Genomic DNA, 22,530 nt, shown 5'->3' with positions numbered 1-22,530 from the left:
CATGGGCCAGTGAAGCGATGTCCTCCACAACTAGACTGAAGAACAGAAAGGACAGCAACTTGTCTGCTCCCCTACCGATTCCCCAATGCTGTTCCCCTCCCCCAATTCCCAATTTTAAAAAAAAAGAGCGTTTAAAAAAAACCCCAAATTAACAGAGCATCAGTGAACTGTGGGATAACTTGAAGTGGCCTAATTTAAGGATGTGTAATTGGAGTCCTAAATTAAGGAGAGAGGGCAGATAAAATATTTGAGGAAATAATGTCTCCAAATCTTCCAAATTTGATAAAAACTATAAATCTGCAGATCCAAGAAGATTAACAAAACCTAAGCACAAGAAACATGATGAAAATGATACCAAGACACATCATAATCAAATTGCTTAAAGCCAGTAATAAAGAATAAAATCTTAAAAACAGCTGGAGATAAAAAAGATAAATTTACATATAGAGGAACAAAGAAAAGAATTACAGCGGATTTCTTGTTGGAAACAGTATAAGCTAGAAGAAAGTGGAGCAACATCTTTAAAGTAATAAAAGGAAAAAAAAACTGTTAACCTAGAATTCTATCCCCAGAGAAAGTATTTTTCAAAAATGAAGGCAAAATAAAGATTTTTCAGATATACAAAAGACAAAAGAGTTCATCACCAGCACACCTGTATTATAAGAAATGTTAAAGGAAATCCTTTAGGCATAAGGAAAATGATACCAGATAGAATTCTGGATCTACACAAGTAAAGAAGAGCACTAGCAATGGTAACTATCTGGGTAGATATGAAAGATTTTTGCCCAATTTAAAAAATCTTAAAAGATAATTGACTATTTAAAGCAAAAATAATAACAGTGTATAAGGCTTATAACATATATGGAAATAAAATGTATAACAATAGCATAATGGCCAGGAGGGGAGAAATGGAAGTATATTGTGAAAGGTTCTCATACTATATGTGTGTGAACTGTTATAGTATCACTTGAAGGTAGACTATGATAAGTTAAAGTTGTATATTATAAAGCCTAAAGCAATCCCTATTATAACAAATAGTTATAACTAGTGAGCAAAAAGGGGTAAATGTAATTATAAAACAATACCGAATCCAAAAGAAAAAAAATAGAAAAGAGGAAAAGGAAAGCAGAATACTGGGAACAAATGGAAAACAGATAACAAATGGTAGATTCAAACCCAACCATAGCAGTATTCATATTAAATGTAAATGGTTAAGTAACCCAATGAAAAGACAATCACACATTTTGATTCATCAGATACTCTTATTCTGAGTTTGCATCATCGCAAAGCTCCTTTGGCTCTAAACAGTGAATGTGTTGGCTTTAGCTCATGTCCTTGGATTTGTGATAGAGCCTTCATTTATGGGCACTGCCAACCTTTGTTCTGTTGTGATTTTCCATAATGCCCCAGTGCCTACTGGGTAAGAATTTAAATCTTTACACTTAATGCCTTATGTTTACCCTATTTTTAAAAAAAGATGAAAAAAGAGAAATATAAAGGAAGAAATATATTCTGGTCTCTTTAGCCTTCATTCAGGGGACAAAAAAGGTTAGGCAGTGGTTCTTAACTGGGTAATTTTGCCTTCAGATGACATTTGGCCACATCTGGAGACATTTTTTATTTTCATGAATTGAGGGGAGGGGTGCACTACTGGCACCTGGTAGGTAGAGGCCAGGGATTCTGCTGAACGTCCTACAATGCATAGGACAACCCCCCCACCCCCCAACACACACACAACAACTAATTATCTGGCTTAAAGTGTCAATAATGCCGAGATTGAGAAACCCTGGGTTAGAGGGAAGATGAGCGTGGGAATGGGAAGTCAAGGGAAGGAAACAGTTTCAGGGGCCTGCCTTTTGTCTTGTTAGAGAACAGGGTTAGAGAAGGTGAGAAAGTTTCCTTCTCAATCTGAATATACTCAAATACTAGAAAATATTCCTTTGTATATACTTCTAGCATGTGTCACACTGTATTACAGTTTACTGGTTATTATGTGTGTCTCCTATATTATAAATATGATAACTTGAAGGTAGGCATTAAATCAGAATAGTCATCTCTGTGTCCCCAGAACTTAGTAGTGTTTAACCTGGGGTGCCACTCAAATCTATGATTGAATGAGTAGGATGAATAAATAACTAATTGTCCCAGTACTAGACCTGTAGCTCACTCTCATTAAACCCAGAATAAATTTCTGAGGATTCTAGTGACTCTGTCTCTGGTACCTGACACCTATCTTCAGTGTGCAAAAGACTTAACCCATAATCAACTAGCACACTAGTGTATTTCTGGGAGTGTGAACCAGGTTAGTGTTATGTTTGTTTTATGCAAATGAATACTTATTCATAAAAAACTCTAGATTTGGCCATTTTCTTTAGCACCTATACATATTTCTGTATGGACCTTCAGGTCTGCCTCTGATGTTGCCAAGCCAGGAGCAGCCAACAACTACTGTCTTCAAAGATGCCTCGTATTTCATAGACTGGAAGAAATACCACTTGTGTGTGGTGCCCAATTTGGATCTCGATTTGGATCGAGGTATATCTTCCTCCATCTGCACAGGAATAAAGAAAACTGGAGAATATTAGAGAAATGCAAGGAAATACAAATAGCAGGTGTATATAAAACCATCAGTGACCTGATGGTTTAGGTTGCTTGAGGTTGCAGGTGGCGGTCCGGTCAGGTTTGAGAGTTCAATTGGAGTGAGGCAAACAGGTGTCAAGAGGCCAAGCCCCATCAGAGCCTAACTGTTTTTGCATTACACATTGGTGCTGGTTCTTTCACTTCCTCTTTTGCCTCCTGTATTCCTGGTCCTCTTGAAGTAATCAGTGGGCATTCATCTTCTAGGGCATTCACCCTTTTTCAGAGAGTTTCTGCTCCTTAATCTGTCAACTGTGGGGTTTTAGAAAGGTTAGTAAGGGAGCAATTACGTCTTTGAAATTGTGGAAGAGAAATGTTTCCTAATGAGATGAGGAAATCCACAAAAGATTACTTAGAAAAAACTTAACCACCACATAAATGCAAGGCAAGAGTATAAACCATATGGGAATAAGCCTAGGAAACTGGCTGGATATTCATGTAGTCTCACCACATTAGCTTTGGGTAAGTCATGCTGAAAGCTGGACCTTAAAAACTGGACTAACAAATAAAACTGGGAAATAGGACTATTACAACCATGCGCTGATGTCTAGGTTTACAGTCTTGAGCTTGACTGTTGTTAGCCCTTTGACATTTAGAAGGTAGTCTGGTTGATTGGATCCTAGGAAGATGACCAGTAGGGAAGAGGGATTCTAGAGTTGTGAAGCATGAGAAGATTGAAACCTCCTGGGATGGGGGAATATCGCAGGGGGAATGATAGAATCTTTATCTAGGAAGCAAGCCTTGGGGGTAAGGCTCTTTTTTCTTAAGTAGGTAGTTATTCCAGAATGAAAGGAGGTTGTCCAAGGACAGGGTCTCTGGAGGTAAGTGGTTTTGTGAAGAAAGAATGTTTGGTCTTAACAGAATGTCATGCCATCAAGATTTTTTAATCTCTATCTCTCCTTATCTCCTTATCTCCTTTTCTCATTCATTTTTATTTTCATGCTTTGTTGGTTTCCTTCATTTTTTGCCAATTTGTGATACCTGAACTTTCTCAGTTAACTTTGGGAATGAATAATGTAGAAAATGTCCCCTCATATCACTCCCTCATTACTCTAAAGGACAGAACCAGGGTCCACATGAAGACACTTTTCTATATGGATCTGGATGGAATTCAGGACTACCCTGATTGTATTCTAAAGGATCAAGTTGCTAGAAAACGACCATAGGGCATCAGAGTACTTGGGAATGCAAATATCATATAGTATTGTGGTTAAAAGCACAGACTTTGGAGTTAGTCTAAAACAGTTCCACCCTTTACTCTCACATTGGGCAACATATTTAACCTGTCTGTGCCTCTTTCCTTATCTGAAAGGGCAGAAGACTAGGTCCTACACCATAGTGTTGTGAAGTCTAACTGTTGAGATAGTATAGTACATGCAAAGAATTTAATATTGTTCGTGGCATGAAGTAAGCATTCAATATAACTTAGCTGTTACCATTATCACTACTCAAGTTTGACCTCTGCTTCTTAACTAACAATACCTACCTTAGAAAGTTGTACAGGAATGCGTGAATTTATTGTACAATGCTTCCCAGTAAATGCTGAGGAGTGCTGCTTGGTTTGCATTTTGCACACCTAGTTGTTATTTTGATGTTCTTCCTGTGAATCACCATTATTTGCTTCCATCCTGTGGATACAGAAACAGATTCAGGAGGAGAAGGGAGTGTTCAAATTTAGATCTATCTCAGATCCTTCTTTGTTTGAGGTAGGTTCTTAATTCAGTTAGCATTTTGAGGGCTTTACTTATCTTAAAATACTATGCGATATCTTGTCCTCTAGATTTGGTGCTTCCAGATGTGAGTTATCAGGTGAAATCCGGTGAGGGGGATCAGTCTCAACATATGGACCCTCAGGGACAAACTCTGCTGCTTATTCTCTTTGTGGATTTCCACAGCAGATTTCCAGTCCAGCAAACGGAGCTCTGGGGTAGGTATAGGAGAATGGGGCTGCCAACTCGGGTGTGCTTAAATGTTAAGAGAATAAAGAAAGGGCAACTTTATATGGTGCACATACCTGAATTAGATATATTTCTGTAGAATAATAAATTTCAATTTTAAAAAAACCTTGCTTAAATAAATTATATGCTCTATGGAAAAGATCTATATCTTGAAGCATCACTTAAGTGATGACATTTTCAGATTTGGTTGACCAGAAATCAGCAAACTCTTCGTATAATGCTCCCTACAGAGTGCATTACCTTAGATGGGTGGTTCTCAACCTTAGCTGTACAATATATTACCTGGGGAGCTTCTAAAAAATGCCCAAACCTCACCCTCAGATATTCTGATTTCCTTGGACTGAGGTGGGGCTTGGGTATCAGACTCTTCTTAAAGCTTCTCAGGCTTGAGAAATGTTCACTGCCCTACTGCTTTTCTGGGTGGAATCAAGAAATGTTATCAGCCTTTCTTGGTCTTGATTCAACATCTCAAATACAACATAAGGAGGCGTGGGAGTGTATTGGTATGAGTGTTTTATGTGATTGCCACACAGACCTCTGAACGGGAGATACTATTCTTGCTTAGGCATACAAGGGGAGTCTTTGGTGTTTGTCCAACAGATGGGTAATAACCTGTTATCACAAAGGTTCTCTCTGTTAGAGTAAAGCAGTGACTTCATTGTTTTGTGGTCCATGAAATACATGCAACAGAATCACCTGGAATATTTGAAAATATTCAGCTTCTGAGGCCAAGGATTAACTCATTCTTTTGCTACAATGTAAACATCTGGCATGGCTCAACAATCTGCATTTTTAATGTGATTCTTAAATACAGTAAAGTTTGAAAACCACTGAGTATGAGTGGGAGTTGACTTATGCATTTTAATCCAATATACCCTGGGACATAAATTTAAGTGTTTCTCAATGCCCTTCCAAACCATGAGGGCAGCAGCAAGAAGTAGAGCTTATAAACTTGTGGGGAAAGGTTCCTAGCCTCCCTTTTGGTGCTTCTGGTATATTTCCTGTGTTCTCCCTTCTCTGTGGGCCGATGCTTTTTCTTGGGACTCTACTCTCCAGGCCCTCCAGTGCTTTTGATGTGGCCCTGCTCCCACTGAGTCATAAGAGAAATGAGCTTACAATCCCAGAACAGAAGAGCTCACCTTGGCTGGTGCCAACTATTTGTTGAACAACCATTGTCAGCTGTGGGATTCTTCCTGCTGCCTGCCCTCCATGCCACCCGTTTCCCCAACACGTGTATATTCTTCAGGAGAGAAGCACGGCTTGCCTGGCTCTGGCTGGCAACTCTGTTGAGGAGCTGGTGTTCTCTGGTGCCCCACTGTTGCATTCATTAATGCCCTGGAACGGGAACATAGAGGACACCCAAATTAATGAGGCTTCCAGCAAGGAAGTCAAAGGTGAGGATGCCTCCTAGGGTTGTTACCTGGCGTGTGCTCATGTGGTAGAGGCTGATAAGAGAAGCAGCTTCATAATTCAGGGTAGTCAAGAGACCTGGGTTTAATTTTAGTTCTGCTACCAAATTCCTCAATGGTTGTTGGGAGGCAAGTCGCATAAATCATCTGATCCTCCCTTTCATATATTTAACATAAGGCAGTTAGACTAGGTGCTATCAAAGGCCTTTCTGAGTCTAAAGATCCTCTTAAGACTTAATTAAGACTTAAGATCTGCTTCCTTCCTGCATGGTTCTGCACCACTCCCCCCTACCCCCCCACCCCCACTTCCCCAACAGGTCTGCAAAAGGAAACAGCATATTCAGTCTTCCTAGGATGACGTAAAGTCTGATACTATGTCCTGAATCCTATTGAACATACCTTAAGAACTTGGATTCCTCAGAAACCAGTATTATTTATCATTCTTGTAATATTGTGATAGTTTAAACACCTGTTTCGCGTGACTCTAAAGGCCTTGCAGCATCTCAGATAGCTGTACTCAGTATTGGATTAAATAGAAATACATCTCTGCGTTAATAAATATAGTATCTTCTAAAAATTTCCTTACACATCTGGTAGTTTAGGACTAGCCTTTGAAAAAGATGTACTGTTGAGGGTAGGTATAGATATATGGGTATAGATATGGTCATTTATCTTCTTTCTCCCCTCTTATTTCTCATATCCTTCAAAGCTTTCTCTAGAGCTCCTTTTAGGAAACAGATTGTACAGAACTACAGTCTGTTTCCACATGTCTTTAAAAAATTACTTATTTGGCTTTCCTCCAACCTGGTCATGATAACTTTTCTATGATTAACTTGTTATTTTGCCATAATGTTAAAGGCATCTGGTGGTATCCACAGTTTTAGGAACAAACTTGTAGCTTTTTAATTAAACATCTGCTTTTAAAAAGGTTCTAACTGATGTCTTGAGCCTATTCTTTTTTTTTTTTAAAGATTTTTTTATTGGGGAATTGGGGGGATGGGAACAGTGCTGGGGAATTGGGGAAAGGGGAACAGACAAGTTGCTGTCGTTTTGTTCTTCAATCTAGTTGTGGAGGATGTTGCTTCACTGGCCCAAGTTGGCACCATCATTGCGCTCTTCTCTGACGAGGCAGATCAGTCGCCGGCTTCTGGACGGCCGCTCACTGCGGCTGCTGGCCGCTCACGCTGGCTGCTGGCCACACACGGTAGCCCATGGCAATCCACTGCCACAGGGACTGCAGCCCACGCCGTCGCCGGCGACTCACGGCAGCCCAGCTCCAGGTTGAGCTGTTGTTCAGCATCTTAGCTGTGGAGGGCAGTGTCACTGGCCCTCATATGTGGGATCCGAACCGGGGCCCTCTGGCATCCCAAGCGAGTTCTTAACCATCGCGCCACTCGGCCGGCCCTTGAGCCTATTCTTAGGACCAAACTATAGAAAATAATAATCCAGATGATATTATAGCAATAGTGATGTTTTCCCTTTGAATATTCCAAGGTACATTTCAAAACACTTCATATATATTATCCCAGTTTGTCTGCACAACACACCTGTGAAAGCAGGAGATATAAAGTCATTTCTGTACTGATGTGAGAAAAGTGATGTGACTTGGTCACCACTAATTGGTGGTAGAATTGATCCTAGAATCCATTTTTTCCTGACTCCAGTTCCAGACCCCTTTTGAGCAGACCACATATCACCTTCCATTCCAGGAAAGCATCATGGTGTCTCATGATAGAAATGTTCTTCTGCCTTGATTTTTAATGCAACCCTGAGAAAAGCCAGCCAGTCTTAGGCTGCTTCACCACGGTACCTTTGAACAGACTTTGAACAGATCCAGGGGAGAGTAGAAAAACACCGAGAAAAGAAAGATTAATTAGGAAGCGTTTCTCATGTGCCCTGTAGACTGAGTTTATCTTCCTGTGTTATGTCGGGGTCATCAATGCTAGCCTATTGTTTGATGACACATTTTGCCTATTAGCTTTTCTGAATGATGCTGAGCAGTGGTGCTTATGGTTACTTTATCAGAGAGGCCCCATTTAAAAAGCCCTTATACCAGCAGTTCTGAGTCATCTTTATGAGTTTTAACTTCTTCCCTACCACAGCATATCTGAAAGGACTGACACACTGACAATAACAGTAGCTCACCACAACAGTGATGCTCAAATAGGAATGGAGTAGGGTTAGACACACTCTTCAGGAGGCGTTACCAGTATCATCGTTTATAGTATGTGGTATGGATTTCTGTTTCTGATATGAATTAAGCAGGACCCCTTATTTGTTGCTTCAAAAACAATGTCATTCTTCACTTTAATTTTCCTGAGCTCTCTTTCATTTGTAAGTGGGAATTGGGTAGGTTTGTAAGTTGCTGGGGGTTTTTGTCTACAAAAGTAATTATTTGTTGATAGGCTGAAGTGCAGCCTTGAAGCGATCATGCTTACTGAGGGCTACCAACATTCTCTCTCCCTTAGGAGTCCACACTTTGCTCACGACGCATCTCAGTACCATCCTCAGGGAGAGCCGTGGCGTGGTGCAAGATTCCATCCAGGTCGCTGTGGACCAGGCCTTGGAGCAGCATCACCAGGCTGCCAAGGTAACAAGAAAGTCAGTTTCCTTTCTCCTACTCTAAGAAAAAGATAGCTAGAATATGTGGCAGGCAGGGCCTGAGACCCCTTCCTTCCTTAATGCCTCTTTCTTTCCTCTTTTGTCACCTGGGCTGGTCTTGTGCACTGCATCTAGCCTAGAAACTCAAGCTTGAACTTAGATGGGTCACGGTAACCATCTTGCTTAGTTTTACCTCCCCGTAGATGAGTTTGAGTAAATAGGGACAAAATCACAGAGAAAAATGGCTCATAAATCTTTATCTATACATCTCTTTCCCACACATACTCCTGGAGCTACCGCTTCACTAAATCTTACGTTCTCCCCCCATTCCCTAGTCCTTACACCACTTTCTCTTCTTACCTACTTTCTGAATTCCTTCATCGTGCGTAGTTTTAGTAACACATTTCTTACTTCATATGGCCCCCTTTTCAGGGGAGAAAACAATCACAGTAAGAGACCAAAGCTTAAAGCTTTTGATTTTAAATAGTAAGTATTATCTGTTTCATGGCCCAATGTCTCATTGCTTGTATTTTCTGAATGTGTCTGTGTCAATAAGTCATCCTATGAAAGGAGAGAACATTTTTTACTTATTTCGGTCCCTAAGTGTCCTTTACATACATATCATGATCTCAGTAACTCTTGTTGATGGAGGGGGAAGAATTATTGAAATCCTGCTCTGACTGAAATCTCTGGTCCCTTTGGGATGCTCTGAGCCAGCAGTTTGGGATTATTATAAACCGCTGCCTGCCCTCACCTGTTATGTTCCGTAGGCTCATCAGAAACTGCAGGCCTCCCTCTCAGTGGCTGTGAATTCCATCGTGAGTGTCGTGACTGGCAGCACCAGCAGCAGCTTCCGAAAGACCTGCCTCCGGGCCCTTCAAGTGAGTAGGATGCTTTCAAGTGCCAGGGGTTTAATGACATTAAATGAATGACACTACTGCCTATTGTAGTACTATGTACAGTGCTTTTAGAAACATTATTTCATTTGACCCTATTGTGATCCTACATAGTAGCAGGCCTATGGTAAGTGTTTTAAAAAATATTTGTTGAGTGGATAGTGGTATGTATACTATTTTATAAATGAGAAAACAAGTTATTTAAAATTTCTACTTCCTTTAGGTCACACAGCTAGTTATGAGCAGAAATAGGATTAGATCAGTGATTCCAGTTCCTTGTTTAAGAATGTTTTATGACCTCATGGTGACAGAATACATTGGAAATAACTGAGCAGCCATAAGTATTACATGTACGTGGCAGTAAGGAATGATGTGATAAGTTTTGGAATCAGAGGCCTGAGTTCAAATCTTAACTTATTTACTTATTAGCTGTGAGACTTTAGGCCTGTACTTAACCTCTCTGAGCTTCATCTGTAAACTGGAAAAAATGCTAGTACCTCAGAAAGGTATTATGAAGGTGAGGGCTAAATGTGAAAACGCATAGCACATGTAGGTTCTCAATAAATGTTAGTTTGTTTCCTTCCTTTTAGGAAAGTGTTCCGACTGGTTAATGTTATCAGTGGGGTAACACATTACTTCCATATCTGTGGCCTCATTTTTTGTGTACTTTTTTTCTTAAAAAGATAGTATATGTAAAATTTAAAATAACTAATAAACTTTATCACTTTAATTTAAAATTTTTGCATATTATCTCATATATATTGTATTATATAGTTGTAACCAAAGTATTTTATATTCATATGTAATTTGACATTTCCCCATTTCAACAGTCTTAGAATTTGTATTGGTTATCTGATATTCCACTGTGTTGGTTTACTCTAATTTAATAAGCCAGTCCCCTAATGATAGACGTTTAAGCTGTTTACATTCTTTTTGCCAATATAAATAGTGTGTCAGTTAATACCGTTTACTTTCTGAATTCCTTCCTCTTGTGTAGTTTTAGTAACACATTTCTTACTTCATGTGGCCCCCTTTTCAGGAAAGAAACAACCACATTAAGAGACCAAAACTTAAAGCTTTTTGTTTTTAAATATTAAGTGTATCTGTTTTATGGCCCAGTGTCTTATTGTCTGTATCTTCAGATGTCTTGCTTCTTTTGAATTATTTCCTAGAGTAAATCTCTGTAAGTGGAAGTACTGGGTCAAAGAGTATAACACCTTTACAATCTAGTGCATCTTATCATAGCTTCAACTTTCTGGGTCCTGTGGCTAGCACAGGGTAGTAAAAAGAGCACTCACCATACTGGCAGTCCTATGGTCATCGCTAACTTTTGTACTAACTAGCTGTGAGATCTTGGGTTGGTCACTTCTTTGTGAATTTCAGTTTTCTCATCTGTGAAATTAGTATGTTGTATTAGGTGATTACTCTTGTCCCCTTTAACGCTAATATCCTGTAATTCTATACTAAAAAGTAGAGGCTGTTAACCATTCCTTATGGATGGAAAAACTGTATTATTTTGTTCTTTTCCTCCCTAAGACTTATCTGAGGAAAAGTTCTTATATCAGCCTTAGTTCAGTGGAACTTCTGCTCTCTTGGAACTTGCTTTAGAGAAGTTTACATAACCCCTTCACAAACAGATGGATCTCTGGGATATTTATCTCCTATAGAGACAGGAGAAGAAAGACTTTGTCTAAAAGATCTAGCTTTGGTAACAGAAATTGGAAAAATATAGGAGTCACAACTACTTGTCTTACGCCAAGTACCTCAGGCCTTCTTTCTACTTATCTTGTGTCTGTAGGAACTACTGAAACTTCTAACATGATGTGAGCAATATCAGTGGTTTGCCTTCTTATCTGTCTCATCCTCTTCCCATATCAACTTCCTGTGGATACTTCCACTTTGGCTGCCAGTACTGGAACTCAGCACATTCTGTCTCTGGCCCATTTTAGGCAGCTGACACACGGGAACTGGGGACCAAACTGCACAAATCATTTCATGAGATCACCCAGCACCGATTTCTTCACCACTGCTCATGTGAGGTGAAGCAGGTAAGTGTAAAGTAATAATCAGTACTTTGGTGGAAATGCTCCATTATTGATGTATGGGAACCCTGAATGCAGGGCAGCGCTTTAGATCGCACAATCTGAGGTTAGCGTTTCAGCAAGGAAGACTGTGGTTTAGAAAAACGTCATAGAATGTAGTATTACATAGAGGTTAGGAGCCTGGTCAGATGTTGTTTGGATTCCATTTCTGCCACTAACTAGTTGCGTGGTATTATTATGGAAGCTATTTAACCTTTCTAAGCCTTAGTTTCTTTATCAGTAAAATATTCTGATGCATACCTAGAAGGATTGTTTTGAATTTTGAATAAAATAATGTATGTATGTAAAGTGCTAAGCACATAGCTACTCAAACAATGGTGATGATATGATGGAATTTTTATGTTTAGTTTGGCCTAATCAAACACATGCTTTAATGTATTCACCATTTTAGATGCTGGAGATATAGACTTGCATTGGGGTCGCTACCCTCTAGGAGGTCAAATAGCTTCATCTGGTTTTGTGACAGGTTCCTCTAATGAGGGAAGAGAAATCATAGCTGCGAAATTCTGTATCTCAATTCCAGATATAGCTGGTTGTAGTGTTCCACCTGAAGCCCATTTTTCTGGCTCTTTTGGTTCCAATCAGTAGGATTGACTTTTCTGGAACTAAAGTATAAGATGAGTACATAAAAAAGATTAAGGTTGAAATTATTATACAGCGGCTTCTGGCCAAGATCGAGTAACAGGGACTAGATTTATCCTCATGCCCAAAATAACAAAAAATCTATATACAACATCTGAAAAAAAATTGTTCTCAAGACATCAGGCATCAGACCACGAATAGGGCAGTCATTCCTGAGAGTTAGAAAGCAAATGAAATGAGCCCTATGATTTCCTTAGCACATTACACCTAGAGAAGGTATGCAGGCCATGGGACAGGGAGAGGGGAACCAGGCAAAGCCTAGTGGTCTCCCTGAGTTGCATAGGTGAAGCTGGGAATCCAAAAATGCCAAAGCAGCTAAAGTTTTCAGGGCAGAGTACCAGAGAAGAGAGAACTGCACAGAGGGAATTCTGGAGACCTGCAGAATTCTCCCTCTAGTATCCAGTTGAGCTCTGATCAATTAGTTCATTCATGTGAAGAAACTAACCAGGTAAAGAACCATCCAGAAGGATTAGAGGGAACAATATGCAAAGTTTACATAGGGCTAGGAATAGTGACTATTCCCATCAACCAGAAAGGAAAGCCCTGTAATTTACGGAGCATCAGGTAGAATACTAAGAAGGAACTTGCCTCAAGAATGGAGAAAAATTAAGCCTATAATAAACACTCCTCTGGTCCTGCCTAACAAAACTTAAAAGCAGAAGCAAGTGTTTGCAAGTAACTCAATGGCATCACAGAACAAAGTTCAAGCATGTTTATAGGAATACAGAAATATCCAGTACCCACAAAGGTGATATTCACAGTGCCTTGCATCCAATAAAAAAATTAACAGGTATACTAAGAAACGGGAAAATAAAACCCACAATGAAGAGAAAACTCAATTAACTGATCAATTATTCAATTAAAACTGATCCAGAGCTGACAGATGATAGAATTAGTAGACAAAGACATTAAAACAGTTATTATTATAACTATATTCCATATGTTCAGGAAGATAGAGGAAAGATTGAACATATTGAGATGTGGGAGGTATAAAAAACACCCCAAACAAACTTTGAAGATGAAAACTATGATATCTGAGGTGAAAACTACACTGAATAGTATTATTGGCACATTAGACACTTAAGGCAAAACTTTGCACAACAGAAACTATCTGAAATGAAACAGATTTTAAACACACACAAAACAAAATAACAGAGCATTAAGCATCTGTGTTAGGGACAACTTCAAGTAGCCTAATATATGTGTAATTGGAGAATCTGAAGAAGTGGAAGCAGAAAATATATTTGAAGAAGTAATGGATGAAAAATTTTGAAATTTGACGAAATCTATAAACCCTTCAGATCCAAGAATCTTAAACCCAAGCCCAAAGAAACAAAGGAAACTACACCAAGGCACATCATGATTAAATTGATTAAAATCAGTGATAAAGAGAAAATCTTAAAAGCAAAAAGAGTAAATGAAACCTGTTATGCACAAGGAAACAAAGATAAGGATTACAGCAAATTTCTCACCAGAAACAGTGTAAGCTAGAAGAAAATGGAGGGACATCTTTTATAGTACCGGGGGGAAAAAAACCTGTCAAGTTAGAATTTTTTACTCAACAAAGTAGCTTTAAAAACAAAGATGAAATAAAGACTTTCTTATAAGAGTGAAAGAATTTATCATCAACCGACAAGAAATATAAAGGAAGTCCTTCAAGCAAAGATGTGATACCAGATGGAAACCTGGATCTACACAAAGGAATGAAAACTACTAAAAATGTTAACTACATGGGTAAATATAAAGACTCTTTATATTTAAATTTCTTTAAAACAAATAACTTTTTCAAGCAAAAATAGTAATGTGAGGTTTATAACTTATGTAAAAATAAAATGTATGACAACAATAATTGAAAGGCCAGGAGAGAAATGGAAATATACTGTTGTAAGGACTTATACTATGTATGAGTGGATGAGTGGTATAATATTACTTGAAGATAGACTGATAAGTTAAATATGAAAGGAATCATCAAAATAACATGACAAGGCATTATAGTTAATAAGCTAAGAAAGAAGATAAAATGAAATCATAAAAAATATTCAACCCTCAAGAGAATGAGAAAACAAGCCATAGAATGGGTGTAAATATTTACAAAAGATACATCCAGTTAAAGGACCGTTATCCAAAATATACAAAGAACTCTTTCTTTTTTTTTTAAGATTTTATTGGGGAATTGGAGGAGGGGAACAGCATTGGGGAATTGGGGAAGGGGAACAGACAAGTTGGGATGTCCTTTTGTTCTTCAGTCTAGTTGTGGAGGACATCGCTGCACTGGCCCATGTTGGTATTATCATTGCCCTCTTTCCGGGTGAGGCAGTCAATCGCTGGCCATTGGACAGCCGCTCACGGCAGCTCATGCTTGCTGCTGGCTAGCCCCACTCACTGCAGCCTATGCCGTCACCAGCGACTCATGGCAGCCCAGCTCCAGGTCAAGCTGTTGTTCACCATCTTAGCTGTAGAGGGTGCAACGTCACTGGCCTTCAAGTGGGATCCGAACCAGGGCCCTGCTGCTCAGAGCTGGCGTCCCAACCAACTCCTAACCAACGCGCCACTCGGCTGGCCCCAAAGAACTCTTAAAACTCAATGATTAAAACATAGGCCAGAAGTGTAGTCAAGGGATTTGTAATAGATATGTATGATATTTGGGGGAAGTTGGGGGGCGGATTGGGGGAGGGGGGTTGTCACTTCGAGGGGTAAAAAGTATAACTATTGTACTGTGTTGTACAGCTGAAACTAATTCTAAAAAATGTGTATTTCATAATAAAAAACAATTTAATAAAAAAAACACACACACAAAAAAAACATAGGCCAGAGTGGCGTATGTTTTAAGGAATCCCACTTTAAATATAAAGACAAATAGATTACAAGTAAAAGGATAGAAAAATATACCATGCTTATACTAATAAAATGAGAGCTAGAGAGGCTATAATAATATCAGGCAAAGTAGATTTCAGAGCAAAGAATATTACCAGGGATAGAGGTTCATTTCATAATGATGACTACAAATACAATGAGTAAAATACAAGGAGACAGTAGCCCTAAAATTCATGAAACTTTTTAGAGAGCTTTAAAATACATGAAGCAAAACTAATAGAACTGTAAGGAAAAATAGAAAAATCCATATTATATTTGGAGATTGTAACATATGTCTCTCAATAATTGATAGAACAAGTAGACAGAAAATCAGTAAGTCTGTAGAAGCGTTGAGTAACACTATGAATTAACTTGACGTGATACTTGTAAAACACTCTGCCCAACGCAGCAGAATACACATGTTTTTTGTGGTTTTGTTTTTGTTTTTGTTTTTTTTTAGCTGAGCCATCCTACCACCTGTTGGCAGCTCAGCGGCAGCTCAGCTTGGGCTGGGCATCAAACCGCTGTTGCTTCAGAGCTCGCACTCTTGAGTGAGCTCTTAACCAACTGAGCCACTCGGCCAGCCCTAGAATATACATGTTTTTTAAGTACACAAGGGACACTTAGCAAGATAGACCATATGTTGAGCCAATAACTATATCTCAATAAATTTTAAAGAATCCAAGTCATACAAAATCTTTTTTTTTTGACCAAAACAGAATTAAAATAAAATCAATAAGAGAAAGACACCTAGAAAATTCCAATATTTGGAAACTAAATCACACCGTTATAAATAATCTATGGGTCAAACACAAAATCAAAAGGTAAATTAGAAAATATTTTAATTAAAATAAAATGCAAATTATCAAAATTTGTGAGATGTAGCTAATGTAGAGGGGAAAATGTCTTTGTTAAAAAAAAAGTTTCAAATCAATGAACTCAGCTTTCAGCTTAAACTAGAACAAGAAGGGCAAGTTAAACAGAAGGAATGAAATAATAAATATCTGAGTGGAAGTCAGTAAAATAGAAAACAAAAATAATAGCGAAAAATCAATGAAATGTAAAGGCAGTTCATTGAGAAGATCGATAAACATTTAGCCAGACTAATAAGGATAAAAAGAAAACACAAATTGCTACTATCAGAAATCAGAGAGGTGGCATCAGATATTAAAAGTATTATCAGGGAATTTTATGAACAATTTTATTGCAGTAAGTTTGATAACTTAGGTTAAATGAACAAATTCCTTGAAAGACATAAATTACCAAAGTTCACTGAAGAAGAGTATTGCTACTATACTCTATACCTGGTAGCTCTATGTCTATTAAAGAAACTAAATTTTAGGGCTGGCTGAGTGGCTCAGCGGTTTGATGCCCAGCCCGAGCTGAGCTGCTGCTGAGCTGCCAACAGATGGCAGGATGGCTCAGCTAAAAAAAAGAAAGAAACTGAATTTTAGTTAAAAACGTTACCATAATATTCAAAATATTTAAAAACTTTCAAAACTCAATAATAAAACAACCCATTTTTTAAATGGACAAAAGATTTGAACACACGTTTCACAAAAGAAGATATACAAACAGCAAATAAACATATAAGAAAGATGCTCAACATCATTAGTCATTACAGAAATGCAAATCAAAACTACAATAAGATACTTCACACCTACTTGAAATAAAAAGACTGACCATACCAGGCATTGGCACAGATGTGGAGGACCTGGAACTCTTATACCCTCTTTGTAGGAATGAAAAATGGCACAACCACTTTGGAGAACAGTTTGGCAGTTTCTTAAAAAGTTAAATATACTCTCATCATATGATCCAGCCATTCTACTCCTAGGTCTTTACTCAAGGGAAATGAAAACATATATCCATACAAAAACTCATACACTAATGTTCATGACATCTCTGCCATATTTGTAATAACCAAAAACTGGAAACAACCATGTCAACAGGTAAATGGATAAACAAATGTGGTATTTCTATTAAAGGGAATACTACTCAGCAATAAAAGGAATGAACTATTGATACACACAGTAGTCTGGATGAATGTCTAAATAGCCATGCTGAATTAAAAAACCTATAAATAGGGCCGGCCGAGTGGCACCGTTGGTTAGGAGTTGGCTTGGGACGCCAGCTCTGAGCAGCAGGGTCCTGGTTCAGATCCCACATGAGGACCAGTGACACTGCACCCTCTACAGCTAAGATGGTGAACAACAGCTCGGCCTGGAGCTGGGCTGCCGTGAGTGGCCGGCGACGACATAGGCTGCAATGGGGCTGGTCGGCAGCTGGCATGAGCCGCCGTCCAATGGCCTGCAAATGACTGCCTCACCCAGGAAGAGCGCAATGATAATACCAACATGAGCAAGTGAAGCAACGTCCTCCACAACTAGACTGAAGAACAAAAGGACAGCAACTTGTCTGTTCCCCTTCCACGATTAACCAATGCTATTCCCCTCCTCCAATGCCCCAATAAAAATCTTTTTTAAAAAACCAAAAACCTGTAAATACAAGAGTTCATACTGTGATTGCATTTATGTAAAATTCTATAAAATGCCAGCTAATCTATAGTTACAGATCAGTGGTTGCTTGAAGCTGGAAGGAGCAATTATTAAGGGCAGAGGATTCTTTTGAGGGTGATAGATATGTTCATTATCTTGATTGTGGTGATGGTTTCACAAGTTTGTACATATGTCAAAACTTATCACATTGTACATTTTATGTAGGTGCAGTTTATTGTATGTATGCAAGTTATATCTCAAACTTGCTATAAAAAATTACAGACACTGTTTCTAAGAGAGTAGCAGGGCCTTTAGCACTTCTGCTCTTCTCTGTCTCCTGCTTGTTTGCCTGATTGGATGGGGAAGTGCTGGTGCCCAGGCACCCAAGGATCACCACATGTCATTCATTTGCCCATCCTCTTCTGCTTTGTAGTCAGCAAGGCCGAGGACAGCAGCGAAACCCCTGTAAGTGCTCCCTTTAGCACACCTTTTTCCATGGCCATATGTATCTCCTAGGAAGCACCTTCCTGCGAATGCATCTGCTGTTGCTTTCAGCTGGTTCACTGCAAATACCTTGCTGGTTTCCCTCCACTTGGAAAGCTGCCAGCAGCAACTTGAGCACATTGTATCAGTTTCCTATGGATGCTGTAACAATTACTACAAACTTTACAGGTTAAAAATGACAGAAATTTACCATCTCAAAGTTCTGGAGTCAGAAGTGTGAATGCAAGGTGTTGGCAGGGCCACGCTTCCTCTCAAGGCTCTAGGGGAGAATCCTCCCTTAGGCCTCCCAGCTTTTGCCGGCCCCTGATATTCCTTGGCTTGTGGTTACATCACTCCAGTCTCTGTCCACATCTTCACATGGCCTTCTCCTTCTGTCTCTCAAATTTCCCTCTGCCTTTCTCTTAAATAAGGATATCTGTCGTTGGGTGTAGGGCCCACTCCAAATCCATGATGATCTTCTCTTAAGGTCCTTAATTTATATCTGCAAAGATCCCTTTCCCAAATAAGGTCACACCCACAGGTCCTAGGGGTTCAGACTTGGAGATATCCTTGGGGGAGCACTAATTCACGACAGCCATCCATATCCTCAGATTTCTAGAGATAGGTTCGGGGTATAGTATGTGCTGTTATCACAGGACCTGGGGTATATGGGCAGGATCTAGAAATGTTGCAGCCTGTGAAGTCCTTTTTCTTGGTCCTCCCTGATATCCCAGTGAGCTCTCGAAAGGAAATGATCTGGCCTCTTTTGCCCCTTCTGTTGCTATAGTGATGACTCATAGCCTTGGGGGGCCATTCATGGTCCAATTGACTTGGTAGAAGGCTAGCGAATCTAAGGACTTAGCCACAGTCATTGGTCTTAGAAGGAACATTTATTGAATCCCTAATCTGTGCCAAGATTTCCACTTTAATCTCCACAAATATCCCACAAGGTAGGTAGTAGCTTTCCCATTTTATAGATGAGGAAACTGGTTAGAGAACTTTATAGTTTGCCCAGAATCACAGGGTCAGTAAATGGCAAGGCTAGGGTTTGCACGGAGGCCTCCTAGCTCTGGAGCCTCGTAACACTGTCATCACGTAGGGCTGGATCACAAGCCCAGGGAAGGTGAGTGATCCCAGGCCAACTCAAGATCGTACTGTTTCCCTCTGAGAATGGCCACTTAATAATAAATAACTTGTTTGTGGCACAAGAGTGGCACCCAGTGGCTTCAGCTAAAAACTACAAGATCAATGATAGGCCAAATTCTTATATTTCTGGACCAAGCAGTCGCTCAGTTTCCATTTCTAAACAGATAAAGTAGTATAACTGATCTCTTGAGTTATACAGAGTAAAACCACCTATGGCTATTATATAGTTTATGGAGAATGGAAGAAATGAGAGACTATGTCTTCAGAGTTTTATAGAATATATTCAGGGAATAGTCATGCCAGTAGTAGAGATTTTCAGCCTAGGTGTTGGAACAGTGGACAGTGGGCCATGACACAGTAGACAAGATAGTAGTCCAGGGATGAGTGTCACAGGCTGTGTAGGAACTGAAAACTTAAACCCAGAATAAGCAGGAGCAGGAACAGGGAGGCAGCTTTTCTAGTGTTTCCCGGTGGGCTAGGGTGAAGACCCGAATTAAATGTCTGGCTGTCTCATCCGGGGGACCTGATGATGAGGGATGGGCAGGGCTCCCGGAGGGCTCAGAGCTTTATATCTAAATGTGGGTATTTCCTTGGTGAGACCAATTTCAAGATAGGAGAAAGATTTGTCTATTACATGAGATTTTCCGGGCTAGAGTGAAGTAAAAGAATAAGCTTTCTCTCAAAGAAGAAAAAAATGTTTGGAAATATTCCTATCTTTATCTTGAGGGCTTCTTACATCTTTAGGGCTATCTTTATCCCTTCTGTGCTTCTTGGAATGTAATTACTTAGAAATTGAAACTTATTTTAGTAAACAATGTATGATAGAATATCTATTTTTTATTGGGTTATAACTCATGTACCACAAAATTTACCACTTTAAATTGTACAACTCAGTGGTCTTAAGTATATTTACTGTGTTGTGCAACCATCACTACTAAAACTCCAGAATATCTCTATCATGCCAAAAGGAAAACCTCTACCTAATTTGTGGTCAGTCACAGTGCCCCTCCTTCCACCCCCTGGCAACCACTAATCTACTTTCCATCTCTCTGGATTTGCCTATACTGGGTATTTCATATAAATGGAATCATACAATGAGTGGCCTTTTGTGTCTGGCTTCTTTCACACAGCATAATATTTTCAAGGTTCATCCATGTTGTAACATGTAACAGTACTTCATTCCTTTTTATAGTTGGATAATATTCCATTGTATGGATAAACAGTAGTCCTCCCCCCTTATCCACGGGGATCCATTCTAAGGCCCCCAGTGGACCCTGAAACCATAGATACTACCGAACCCTATATATATAGTATGTTTTTCCCTATACACGCCTACCTCTTCACTTAAGTAAAATAAGGATCACTTGGACAGAAGCACTGTGACACTACAACAGTCAATCTGGTAACTGAGATGGCTATTAAGTGACTAATGGGCATGGGCACACCAGACAAAGGGGTCACATCCCACGTGGTATGGAGCAGAACAGCGTGAGATTTCATCATGCCACTCTGAATGGAGCACAATTTAAAACTTATGAATTGCTTATTTCTGGAATTTTCCATTTAATTTTTTGGACCTCAGTTGACTTCAGGTAACTGAAACCATGGAAAGCAAAACCCTGGATAAGCAGGGGAACTACTGTACCACATTGGTTTTCTCCATCAGTTAATGGATATTTGTGTTATTTCGCTTTTTTGACTATTATGAATAATACTACTATGAACATTTTTGTGTGGACAGGTTTGTAATTCTCTTGGATATTTATCTAGAATTGCTGGGTGATAGGATACTTTAAGTTTTTGAGGAACTTCCAAACTGGCGGTACCATTTTACTTTTCCACCAGTACTGTATAAAGGTTTCCATTTTTCCATATCTTCACCCACAGTTGTTATTCTCTATTATTATATTATCATTATTATTACCATCATAATGGCGTAATAGTAGTTTTGATTTGCAATTCCCTAATGGTTAGTGATATTGAGCATCTTTTCATGTGCATATTGGCTATTTGTATCTCTTCTTTGGAGAAATGTCTATTCAAATCCTTTGTCAAACCAATTTTTAATTGGGTTATTTTTCGTTGACTTATGAGTTCTTTATTCTGGATACAAGTCCCTTATCAGATATGATTTGCAAATATTTTTCCCATTCTTGTGTGTTGACTTTACACTTTATAGTGTCCATTGAAGCACAAAAAATTTTAATTTTTATGAAGGTGTCAATTTTTGGACACTTGTGTTGTTGAAAATCAAGGAGCTAGGAGGACTAGGTTCTGAGCTTAGTAAGTACCTTTGTTTCTCTGTCTAAATTGAACTGAGTGTGGCAGGGCTTTGAAAGGCTACCAAGACTACAAAAGGTGCCCTGTAGCGTCCTAGTTTTTACCCAGTCAGTCATTTGTTGAGCATTTACCATATGCAAGGTACTATGCTAGCTGTAAAGAGATGTGGGCATGATGAACCTTACCTTTCAAGGAATTCAAGACAGAAAATGGACATCCACACATACAAATGATGAACAGGGGCGTGCAGTGCATACTTCAGAGCTGGGAGAATGGGGCAGACTGTAGGTGAGTGACTGGAGTTCAGAGGAGAAAGTAAATGCTAGAGTGAGCTGCAAAGGCCCCAGCAGAAGGAAGCCTTGAAGGTTGGGGGCTAGGTCGGGGAATTCATAAGAGCCAGGAAGTAAAAGGGAGTCGCCTGTGAGAGTAGACAGCCCTGTGAGGTAAACAAAGCCACCAGGCACACTTACAAGGTTTGACAATTAAGTTCGCGAACTCATCCTAGAAAAAGTGCTACAGTCACGTCCCAAATACGTCCCTTGGGAAGCTATGCACCGACGCTAGCACCTAGTCCACCTTTCAAAGCAATTTGGGAACTTTTTCTGGAATGGCCATCAGAGGTGTCATTGTATTTATTACCCTTGATGTCCTGAATGGCATCAAAATGTCTTCAATATTTTATCTTTAGGTAAAGAAATTATTGGGAGCCAAGCAGGTGAGTAGGGAGGGTGTTCCAATACCGTTATTTGTTTACTGGCTAAAAACTCCCTCACAGTGCTGTGTGAGCTGGTGCATTGTCGTGATGCTAGAGCCATGAATTGTTGGTGAAAAGTTCAGGTTGTCTAACTTTTTCACGCAGCCTTTTCAGCACTTCCAAACAGTAAACTTGGTTAACTGTCTGTCCAGTTGGTACAAATTCGTAATAAATAACCCCTCTGATGTCAAAAAGATTAGCAACATTGTTGCAACAAGTTCATGAACTTAATTGTCAGACAGACCTCCTATCTTATGGGGGCTCACTCAAA

The 22,530-nt window shown here is 39.3% G+C and overlaps 1 protein-coding gene across 1 annotated transcript in view; it reads left to right on the top strand.

The window, feature by feature from the left end:
* TOP6BL (TOP6B like initiator of meiotic double strand breaks) overlaps nt 1-22,530 on the top strand; it is an 81,505-nt gene that overhangs the window by 57,246 nt on the left and 1,729 nt on the right. Inside the window, exons 5-9 of the mRNA XM_019645180.1 lie at nt 2,385-2,535; nt 4,418-4,564; nt 8,473-8,594; nt 9,376-9,486; nt 11,451-11,549. Of these exons, the coding sequence (XP_019500725.1) occupies nt 2,385-2,535; nt 4,418-4,564; nt 8,473-8,594; nt 9,376-9,486; nt 11,451-11,549 (630 nt within the window). The remainder of the gene's footprint in view (nt 1-2,384; nt 2,536-4,417; nt 4,565-8,472; nt 8,595-9,375; nt 9,487-11,450; nt 11,550-22,530) is intronic.

The sequence above is a fragment of the Hipposideros armiger genome, unplaced genomic scaffold (genome assembly GCF_001890085.2).
Source record: "Hipposideros armiger isolate ML-2016 unplaced genomic scaffold, ASM189008v1 scaffold_93, whole genome shotgun sequence".
NCBI lineage: Eukaryota > Metazoa > Chordata > Mammalia > Chiroptera > Hipposideridae > Hipposideros > Hipposideros armiger.
The sequence above is the reverse complement of the archived record's forward strand: the minus strand, read 5'-3'. Positions and strand labels throughout refer to the sequence as shown.